An 11,356-nucleotide genomic window follows, 5' to 3' on the forward strand; every position below is an offset into this window, starting at 1 on the left:
GACATTGTGTTGGATAGTTCACACAAAAATAAAAAAAATTTTCTTCATCATTTTCTTCTATTGAACACAAAGGAAGATGTACTGAAGAATGTTGCAAACCCATGACCATTGACATCCATTGTAGAATAAACAAATACTGTGGAAGTCAGTGGCTATATTCTTCAAAATATCTTCTTTTGTCTTCAACAAGAAACAAACTCAAACTAGTTTTGAACAAGTCTGAAATTAATAAATAATGACAAACTTTTCATTTTTGGATGTACAATCAACTTTATTCATTCAGAAAAAAAGTTCAAATTGCCTCTCTAATGCTGATACTTGATATCGATGGAAGCATCATCTGAGGAAGATGTGTTGTTTCTCCAGAGATTAAGAGGATGACGATTGAATAAATCCACCCTGAAAGAGTTGAACACCCTCAACGTCTCCGATTTCACCTGTACTTCAGCCAGTCGCGATGCATTGGGTCAGATATATACGATAAGCAAAACCTGGACATCATTTATTTTAGTTCCTGCATGTTGTATTGTGTGGCTCCAAATCATGAAACAGGTTTTTGTTCCTTGACTTTGAAGATATGATGCAGACGTAATTTAAACTGACTTTGTATTAAAATTGATTTAAAATATTCAGACTTTCATTCATAAAGCCTCACTTTATAACCATGATGAAATGTACTAATGCTACCGCTCAAAGGGGCAGTTCACCCAAAACTGAAAATTCTTTATTCTTCATTAATCACTCTTTACTTGTTAACATGTATCAATACTTTTATTATTTATTGTTATTAAAAGACCCTCCACCACCACCTTACTCCTCCTAGCTCATTTCGTATAGTGGTATGTCTGAGAGTTCCCTCATCCTCGACTTTGTTTCTGAGGAACTTGGGGCTGTTGCTGTCTATGGAGGATGAGGGAACACTCAGGTTTCATCTTAAAATATCTTCATTTGTGTTCAAAACATTTTTTTGCCAAAAAGAAAAGCACGCTCATTTTAATCTAGGACAGTCCAAGATTAAAATTAGAAATATAGAAGTCTTCAATTACTTTAGGGTCAGTGTTAGTAATGTACACTTTCACCCACAACACAAACTGAAGAAAGGCCCTCCACCACCCCCTACTCCTCCTAGATCATTTCTGATATCAGTAATTCTGAAATCTGAGAACTCCCTCACCCTCAAAGTCCAGAAAAATACCAGAAATTTTGTTCTATGATTTTTGTTATACAATTGAATCACTGACGGCACTTTTGTTCAGTAGTTTCTGAACTTTGTTTCTGAGCAACTTGGGGCTGTTGCTGTCCATGGAGGATGAGGACGCTCTCTGATTTCATCTAAAAATATCTTCATTTGAGTTCAGGAGATTTTTTCGTTAAAAAAAGCCTAGAACTGTCTAAAAATAACAACAGAAATACAGAAGTCTACAATTACTTTAGGGTCAGTGTAAGTAATGTACACTTCCATCCACAACACAAATTGAAAAAAGGCCCTCCACCACCCTCTACTCCTCCTAGATCGTTTCTGATATCAGTAACTCTAAAATCTGAGAACTCCCTCACCCTCAAAGTCCAGAAAAATACCAAAAAAAGATTTTCTGGTAGTTTCTGGACTTTATTTCTGAGCAACTTGGGGCTGTTGCTGTAAATGAAGGATGAGGGAGTTCTCTGATTTCATCTAAAATTTTCAGTTGTGTTCAGGGTATTTTAGCCAATAAATAATAAAATATATGCTCATTTTAGCCTAGGGCTTTCCTAAAATCTATATTTTTTAAACCTTCTGCTTATCATAGAAACCTGACCCAATGCATTGTACTGGCGCTGGTATTTCTTGATCATCATTATCCTCAAGAGAAACAACTCTTCCTCCTCAATATGCAGTCAGATTTAACCATCCACATCCTTACAGTCCACCACTAGTTTCCATTTCCTACTGCACAGAAGAGGCAGTTTCCTGGGAAAGATGATGATGCTGATCCTGCAAACTTTGGCTCAGGCTCTGGTTCTGGATCAGTTAGATGTGGCTTCTTCTTTTTTTCCATTTGCAGTGAAGAAATGGCTTCTTTATGATGTTTGTGTTGGGTTTCATGAGTTTTTTTTATGGATAACCTTGATTTTTTTTTCTTTTTTAAGATGAGAGGATTTTTTGTAGAAGACCTTGCTGCTTTCTATGTGAAGTCCATACTGAGGAAAAACAAAAGAGGAAATATTAAATGCATGTCTGGAATTTGACTAGTGCATATTAATATAACATGAGAAGCAGCACAATGGAAAAAAACATGTCTATGAATGGCTTCTTGTAGTCTGTGAATGACTTCTTTAAGCTCCAACAATCATGTTTATGAGAGTCTATGAGTGTTTATTACAGAAGTAACATTAATGTGTGGATGTCAAATAGACTTCAAGGTTTTGACATCAAATCATTCAGCATTTTGGAAATGCTTTTTTTAATGTCAAAACCGATTAATAAAGCGCATATCTGACACTGGCCGATCATCAGCTTTGTGTGTCTAGTAAATGTAGTTTCCTTCAGGCTGAGTTGTGTTTACCTTTATCTGCATTGAGTCTTGTCTTCATTCAAGTGTCACTTCATCCAGTCATGTTGTAAGAACCCATCAAGTATCAGGCTATGTCTCAGACACTTATCGATCAGGTCACGGCAGTCTGTACAAGGAGAAAGAGGGTTAATACACTGCTTATAAGATCACATCTTTCTTATAAGACTGTATCATATACACTAAAGCTGACATTTATCAAGATACCTTCTGAAATTTGTACTACCAATGGCTGTATCCTAAACCGCCCCCTATACCAGTAATAGTGCAGTATTTGCCAAGATATGCATAAATCTTCAAAATGTGCATAAAAAATGAAGGTTTAACTTAAAAATAAAGTTTAAATAGTTTAATGGAAACACAGCTAGTGTCTGTTTACTCACCACTGGTTAAGCTGGCTGCAAGTGAAAATCTGCAATTGAATTTAGCAGCGAAGTAAGTCTTTATGTTTCCGGTCACCATGTAAATCAGCAGGCAGCCTATATCCCTGGTGCTGTCCAAGTTGGCACTATATATGTCCTGTGAACACACTTTGTAAGCGCAGCCGAAGTCGATCAGCTTGATCTCCTTAGTCATCGTGTTGACCAGGATGTTGCTTGAATGCAGGTCGTTGTGCACAATGCCTTTGCCAAAGCAATGCTTGACTGCCAGAATGATCTGTCGCGAGAGGCATTTTGCCAAATGTTCGTCCAGCTTGCCACAATTGCGTACATAGTTCTTCAGGTCTTCAGAATGCTTTGGGTACTCCAGGACCATTGAAATGTATCCAGGTTCATTAAACCACTCGTACATTTCTATCACGTATTTGCACAATGGCGGACGCTTCATCATAAGCATTAACTCTACTTCTTTAATCATCGGTTTGGAACAGCCAGGCTAAAGAGAAAAAGAGAACAAGGGTTAGTAGATGCAGATCTGAAGGAAGAATACTTCATGCAAAAATGTTTTAAAATTTTCAGAAAAAGTTCATACTCTTAAAAAAAGCCTCTCAGGCATTCTGTTTGAATGGGGAAACAGCAAAATGTGTCAAACTCAGTTCCTGGAGGGCCGCAGCTCTGCACTGTTTAGGTCCAACCCTAATTATACACAACTGATCAGACTAATCCAGTCCTTCAGGCTTGTTTGAAACCTACAGGTAAGTCTGATGAAGCCAGGTTGGAACTAAACTATGAAGGGCTGTGGCCCTCCAGGTACTGAGTTTGACACCCCTGATCTATATGGTAATCTCTGATTCATTCACTCAGGGCTTAATTCGCCATATTGACTGTTGCACTTTTGCCCATTCAAAACTATACAAATGACATGTCTTGTGTATTCAATAGTCTTTGAATAACAGCAAGGGTTCACAGGTTTAACTTAGGCTGCATAATGTAATGTTTCAGCATTGATATCACAATGTGCACATCCGCAATAGTCACACTGCAGTATATGCAATGTTGAGTCTGGATTGATTATTCAATTGCTGTAACTAAATATTAATGGACTCCTCAGAAAACCCTCCAAAAAAATCTACTTGATGTATGTTTTGCTCTATTCCGCTTATTTATGCTCGCATATTGTTTTTTATTATATTTGATGCATGATTCACTCCCTTACAGAATCATCCCGATCAGGCTAAATATATAAATTACTTACAAATAGAGCTATTGAAGCCATCTGGTGAAACTGTAAATATTGTCGCAATAAATATTTATAAAAAGCAAAAGAATTTTCCAATATCATGCAGCCCTAGTTCAACTGTAAACAAACAAAGCTCCATGAACACTTTTGTGCAGCAAAATACTGTAAAATGGCTTTGTTTGCGTTTGTCTTCTGCATCAGATCAGGGTGTGTGTTTACTGCGGTCAATACAACTCTTGCCTGTTGCTCTGCTGACTCTAATAGTAGTAATATACATACTGACTATAGTATTGACTATAGTAAACACGCATATTGATCTGATGCCAACAAAGCCATTTTATTTATTTTTTAGTGTACAAAGGTGTTCTTGAAACTTCGTTTGATTACAGTTGTACCACTGGAGACACATGAACTGTTTTGACAATGTTTCTGGTATTTTTCCACATGGACATTTTGGGTCCCTTGTTGTCTATGGAGGATGAGGGAGCTCTCAGATTTCAGTTAAAAAATCTTCATTTGTGTTCTGAAGATAAACGGAGGTTTCAGGGATGAGTGATTAATAACAGAATTTCCATTTTTGAGTAAACAAGTGTTTAAATGCACATTACGTTGTACAGTTGATATAGTGCAGCAACAAACTGCAGTAACTCTTCACTTTAATCAGATTTCACCAAAATATTTGGGCAAAATAAGGTCTATTTTACAGTAGCGTAGCAATAGATGAACAACAGCAAAATGACTTTCTTCAACTAGATCATGAGTGAAATTTTCATACAGGTTCAAATGACTGGATTGCACAACAGTAAATGTGTTCAAACCACTAAAGAAGTGATTGAGTGATTTATTTTTTCCAACTTACCACGTAACGGCCATTCTCAATCTGTTTGATGGCAACCTGCAAGGAGAAAATACAATTATAATTTTTTCCACCATATTCTTCAGTCTCAAATTGATTTAATTTGAGCAACACAGCTGCTCAATTAGACAATTAACAAAGAGAGCAACATGTATAGTATAAGACGAGATATTACCTCCTTGTTATCAGATTTACGGAGCGCTTTGCGTACTGTGCCAAAGGCCCCGCTTCCCAGAATATCTCCCAGCTCATAGAAACTTGCCAAAGATCCTGAAAAAAAGAAGAGGTTGGTTAAGTGCTTTCAGGTCTCTCACACTGATATTATCTTACATTAACACATAAACGTTGTATTAGCTTTTATTATAATACTGACTCTGATTGGCATAGGATCTTGACGCCAAGATCTTGGGCCTAGATGGTCCAGGGACAGGCTTTGGAACTGGATGAGGTTTATCAGTGTTGTGGATCCCAGATGGTCTAGGGACAGGCTTTGAAACTGGATGAGGTTTATCAGTGTTGTGGATCCCAGATGGTCTAGGGACAGGCTTTGGAACTGGATGAGGTTTATCAGTGTTGTGGATCCCAGATGGTCCAGGGACAGGCTTTGGATCTGGATGAGGTTTATCAGTGTTGTGGATCCCAGATGGTCCAGGGACAGGCTTTGGATCTGGATGAGGTTTATCAGTGTTGTGGATCCCAGATGGTCCAGGAACAGGCTTTGGAACTGGATGAGGTTTATCAGTGTTGTGGATCCCAGATGGTCCAGGAACAGGCTCTTTATCCTGATCTGGATCTGGCTCTTTACCAGGATCTGGCACTGGATCTGACTCAGGCTGTCGATCTGGCTTTGGATCTTCATCAAATTCTTGATCTGGATCTGGCTCTTGATCTGGACCGCGCTCTTGATCTGAAACAGGCTCTGAAACCAGATCAGGCTCTTGATCAGGGTGTAGATCTTCATCATACTCTTGAACTGGCTCATGATCTGGATTGTGCTCTGAATCAGGATCAGGCGCTTGATCTGGATCTGGCTCTTGATCTTGACCCGGCTCATGATCTGGATTGTGCTCTGAATCAGGATCAGGCGCTCGATCTGGATCTGGCTCTTGATCTGGACCCGGCTCATGATCTAAATTGTGCTCTGAATCAGGATCAGGCTCTGGATCTGACTCTGGCTCTTGATCTGGATCAGAATCAGGGTCCACTTTGTTTCGTCTTCTGCGGAGGAAAGGCGTCTTCATGACCTTCCACACCCTCCTGAAGAAAGCATGGATTTTGTTCCTCCTGCAGCCTTGTGTTTGGATTTCTTAGATGAAGATAAATAACAAAGAAAATATTAGAAGCATGACAGTCAAAAATGAATATAAAATGTTTTTGATTAGTTTTGAGTAACATGATATGAAGTGTTTTGAGATGTGCATTTACTATTTAATGTTTGACATAATCTCAACTAAAACATGAAGAAAGGGGCGGAGCATAGAGCCTCCTTTGTTAAAAACAGCCAGTAGCGTTTAGTTTTTCTCAAAGCTCTTTACCCAGGCCTGGCTCTTGATCTGGATCTGGCTCTCGGTCTGGATCTGGCTCTTCACCCGGGTCTGGCTCTCGATCTGGATCTTCACCCCGATCTGGCGCTTCACCCGGATCTGGCTCTCGGTCTGGATCTGGCTCTTCACCCGGGTCTGGCTCTCGATCTGGATCTTCACCCCGATCTGGCGCTTCACCCGGATCTGGCTCTCGGTCTGGATCTGGCTCTTCACCAGGATCTGGCTCTGGATCTGATTCAGGCTCTCGATCTGGCTCTGGATCTTCATCATATTCTTGTTCTGGATCTGGCTCTTGATCTGGACCGCGCTCTGAATCAGGATCAGGCTCATTACCTGAATTGTGCTCTGAATCAGGATCAGGCTCTGGATCTGGCTTTGGATCTGGATCAGGGCCCACTTTGTTTCGTCTTCTGCGGAGGAAAGGCGTCTTCATGACCTTCCACACCCTCCTGAAGAAAGCATGGATTTTGTTCCTCCTGCAGCCTTGTGTTTGGATTTCTTAGATGAAGAAAAATAACAAAGAAAATATTAGAAGCATGACAGTCAAATATGAATATAAAATGTTTTTGATTAGTTTTTTTTGAGTAACATGATATGAAGTGTTTTGAGATGTGCATTTACTATTTAATGTTTGTCATAATCTCAACTAAAACATGAAGAAAGGGGCGGAGCATAGAGCCTCCTTTGTTAAAAACAGCCAGTAGCGTTTAGTTTTTCTCACAGCTCTGCCAGTAAGAGTGGTTGAGCTCAAGCACATCAAATGAACACCCAATGTAAAAATGAGGGCGGGACATGTCAGATACTAGAAAGCCGTTGATTGATCAGAAAATTTGATGATTTATGCTGAAGTGACAAACTGCAAGCTTTACATGTTTTTATCTTGTAAATGTGAATTGTGTTACTTTTTTGTTCCACACTAGCTTTTAGATGTCCTTAAGTCTAATATACTGATGCTAATGTGTTAAAAATACATTATCCTAATTTCACGGGACCTTTTAAGGAGCATAAATTAATTTCTAGACATAGTGTTATGGGAAAAGTTGCATCATGTCTATAATAAATGCATTAAAACTATCTCATTGTAATGTTTTATCTGACAATGTTCAGTTTTTTTATTCTTTTGAGTGTCCCAAATTATGAAGAAGCGGATTTTCTCAAAATACTTGTACTAAGAGCAGCTAAATGTCTTTTTCAGTGTCAATGTGGATTCATTGTTTTGGCTAAGCCCAGTGAAAAACAACTCTCACTTTTTGAAAATTTACCTCACAGGACAACTGTTTCTAATCCCAAAGTCTATTTAAAACACATTATTGATCATTTCTCATTATTGTTTCATGTAATGTGTCTTTTTTCATTTATACATTTATTTTAATGCCTCAATATTTGCATAAATCTCTATCCTTGGTTTTTAAATGATTTTAACAGATTATAAATGTTGAGTGTTTGCTGATAATCTCACCGGTTGCATTTCCCTCCACTTTATTAGCAGTAGAGGGCTTGTGAAGTGCTGTAGCGGCCTCTGAAACCACAGTCCCGTCCACCTGGTCAATCCAGGGACAGAAGTCGTCGCAAAAGCCGTTTGTGTCCTGCCACAAACCCGTCTCTGCTTTCTCCATTTCACTACTCACAGATGCTGTTACTGCCATCGCGTGGTCAAATACAGACATCGTGTTTTTACTCATAAAGTGTTGTAGTTCACTCATCGAGTGTTTTAAGTCGACAGATGATTGGTAAATCGGTAAATTCATCGAAACTCTGTAAACGCGCTCAAATGACAATCCTTTCACTAGCTTGATAATCACTGAACTGAAGATCGGTTTGCCGAGTGGCGTCACTTATGGAACATTTAGAATGGCGTCTCTAGGCGTGTTTATTTTCAAAATACATACATTTGAATTAAATAAAGCTGACTAATAAAGGCGAACACACAGCAAATTGAAAGTTTAATAAAGTAAAAAAAGTCACAGTTAATAGTTCACTAATAGTATGAATTGCATTGAAATGTGATTAATTTATTGCTTGTTAATTAGAAAACTAGGTTCTTAGTGCTGGGATGTGTTACATAAACCTACGTGTTTTATAAATACACCTGTGTCAATGAGGAGGTTTATAGCCATTCCAAGGCATTCAAATAAACCATAGTTTTCGTTTAATTTTTATGTTAAAATTACTAAAACTCTTACCTTAATTTAATATACAAGGTTTCTGAATGTTTTGTATTTTACAAATAAAATACCGCCATCTATAAGGCTAGAGGAAAAAATTAGCAATTTCCACATATATCCAGCAGGGGTCCTCAGACACCTATTCATTTCAGTTTATATTTTTTGACGCTTTAGAAATTATTTCCTCAAACTGATGATATATATTTACCAGATAGACTTTATCATTCTACAAATACATTAAAATTCAGCTTTTTGTACTTTTGGTTATTGTTGCTGATATATTTTTAATTGTTTGCTCTTTACAAACAACAGCCAATTTCAATGTGCCAAAATAAAAGTCTCAGATAACTCTGTGTGTGTGTGTGTGTGTGTGTGTGTGTGTGTGTGTGTGTGTGTGTGTGTGTGTGTGTGTGTGTGTGTGTGTGTGTGTGTGACACACACTCCATGTTGATTTTTTTGCTTTAGTATTAGTTAGTCTTTCATTTATAAACATTTTTCAGATTTTTATTAGATTTGTTTTTGCCAATTTTTATAAAAATGTTCTCTGTTGCAGTCATACTAGTGTGTGTTTGTGCCTGTGTGCAGAAATGTAAGACATTCCAGATTTATAATGGGTTTCACATTTCTACCTAACAGTGATTTAAATTTTTCTTACACACCTTTAAAACAACCAAATCAACTTCAGTTTTTTTTGTGTTTGGAGATTTGTTTAGGGTAGTTGGAGAGCTTCATGCTCCTAAGATAAAGGGAACATTTACAGTAAACAAAAATAGGAAGCTCTGACCCTGTGGGCCAATTAAGGGTTAATAAATATATAGACATATAACATATTGTGCTATGTTAACTTAAAATGTAGAGTTAAGTACTGAGGACATATACTTTATAATCTAAACTGAATTTAAATCCAGCAAGTGTTACAACAAACCCTCTGTCTGTTACAACTAGCCCTGCAGATGGAGTAAATAATCACATTTTTACTCTAAACACCTTTGATCGATATGATAACATCAACTTTAAACATATTTGATCAGCAATCTGTCTTTCAATGACTTTCAAATTCAAACGTATTCATGAGATGTGAAGTTGATCTGAATTGTTGTAGAATTGACACAAAACGGATTATAATTTAATAACTTTTTATTTATTATATCTTTTAAGGATTTGTAGTCAGACAGCTCCAACTCATATAACAATAATAACAATATTAACTCATAATAACAATAACACAACTCATATATTAAAAATACTTGATTTCTTTCACCTGAAGAGGAAACAGACGAATCACAATATTTATAATACATCACAATAAAACATATGTTGAATAAGTTGTCAGTTCATTCCTCTGTGGCAACCCCTGATTAATAAAGGGACTAAGCCGAAAAGAAAATGAACGAATGAATGAATGAATGGATGAATGAATGAATGAATGAATGAATGAATCTGATGGTAAACATGAATTAATTGTATTTTTTTTTATCAGACTTGACAAAAACAGTCTGCAGAAACACTTTCATTGACATTCAACAGAACACAAATGAGATAAAACATGGGAAGCATAACACACACACAAACACACACACACACACACACACACACACACACACACACACACACACACACAAACACATTCATACACACTCACCGGCCACTTTATTAGGTACACCCGTCCAACTGTTTGTTAAAGCAAATTTCTAATCAGCCAATCGCATGGCAGCAAATCAATGCATTTAGGCATAAAGACATGGTCAAGACAATCTTCTGCAATTCAACAGAGCAATGTGAATGAACGTGGCGTGGTTGTTAGTGCCAGATGGGCTGGTCTGAGTATTTCAGAACTGCTGATCTACTGGGATTTCCAAGCAAAACCGTCTTTAGGGTTTACAGAGAATGGTCCAAAAACAAGAAAATATCCAGTAAGTGGCAGTTCCGTGGGCGCAAATGCCTTGTTGATGCCAGAGGTCAGAGGAGAATGGCCAGACTGGTTCCAGCTGATAGAAAGGCAACAGTAACTCAAATAAGCACTCGTTACAGGCGAGATCTGCAGAAGAGCATCTCTGAACGCACAGCATGTCCAACCTTGAGGCGGATGGGCTACAGCAGCAGAAGACCACATCAGGTGCCACTCCTGTCAGCTAAGAACAGGAAACTGAGGCTACAATTCACACAGGCTCACCAAAATTGGACAATAGAAGATTGGAGAATGTAGTTTGCAGTATGCAGTGACCATTTTTTGGAGGATGATTACACTGAGAAGATCTTTGAGTCAGAAAAATTAGTCAGTCGTTGCACCAACACACTGACACCTGAAGCTGCTACGTCTGTTTTCAATTTCTCAGGCTATAACGCGAGCTCAATGGACCTCGCAACTTTCTCTGCAAAGTGACACTTCAGTCCGTCGAAGGGAAAGAGCTCTAAAATGTGCCAGCCAGGTAATGAAGAGACCAGTGTGTCCTTAAAAAATATAAATATATAATATTTAATATATAATAATTATGATGTAATATAAAATATAAATGTTTAAACATGGCATATAGATTATTAGTAGAATGTTCTCACAAATAACATTGTTTCATGGTTTGGTAGCACAACACTTAGAAGAAGAAATTATAACTAATTATCAAT

General features: G+C 37.8%; 1 protein-coding gene across 1 annotated transcript; it reads right to left on the reverse strand.

Annotated features, from left to right (window-relative positions):
• Positions 1–254: 254 nt before the first annotated feature.
• LOC137489025 (uncharacterized) lies at positions 255–9,548 on the reverse strand. Its single transcript, XM_068216586.2, has 8 exons — positions 8,029–9,548; positions 6,561–7,067; positions 5,399–6,331; positions 5,201–5,295; positions 5,029–5,064; positions 2,933–3,425; positions 2,544–2,658; positions 255–2,178 (listed from the first exon to the last, which is right to left on the reverse strand). The coding sequence occupies exons 1-7, from the start codon at positions 8,315–8,317 to the stop codon at positions 2,579–2,581; spliced, it is 2,433 nt and encodes an 810-aa protein (XP_068072687.1). The 5' UTR covers positions 8,318–9,548; the 3' UTR covers positions 255–2,178; positions 2,544–2,578.
• Positions 9,549–11,356: the final 1,808 nt, after the last annotated feature.

The sequence above is a fragment of the Danio rerio genome, chromosome 22, assembly GCF_049306965.1.
Source record: "Danio rerio strain Tuebingen ecotype United States chromosome 22, GRCz12tu, whole genome shotgun sequence".
NCBI lineage: Eukaryota > Metazoa > Chordata > Actinopteri > Cypriniformes > Danionidae > Danio > Danio rerio.

Bases quoted from the DNA above. Each gene is read 5' to 3' on its own strand.
- LOC137489025 (XM_068216586.2), bottom strand. From the start codon at position 8,317: ATGAATTTACCGATTTACCAATCATCTGTCGACTTAAAACACTCGATG. The intron at 5,065-5,200 runs GTAATATCTCGT...TTCTCCTTGCAG, and splicing joins GTAAATCTGATAACAAGGAG to GTTGCCATCAAACAGATTGA. The intron at 2,659-2,932 runs GTGAGTAAACAG...CTCCTTGTACAG, and splicing joins TGCAGCCAGCTTAACCAGTG to ACTGCCGTGACCTGATCGAT.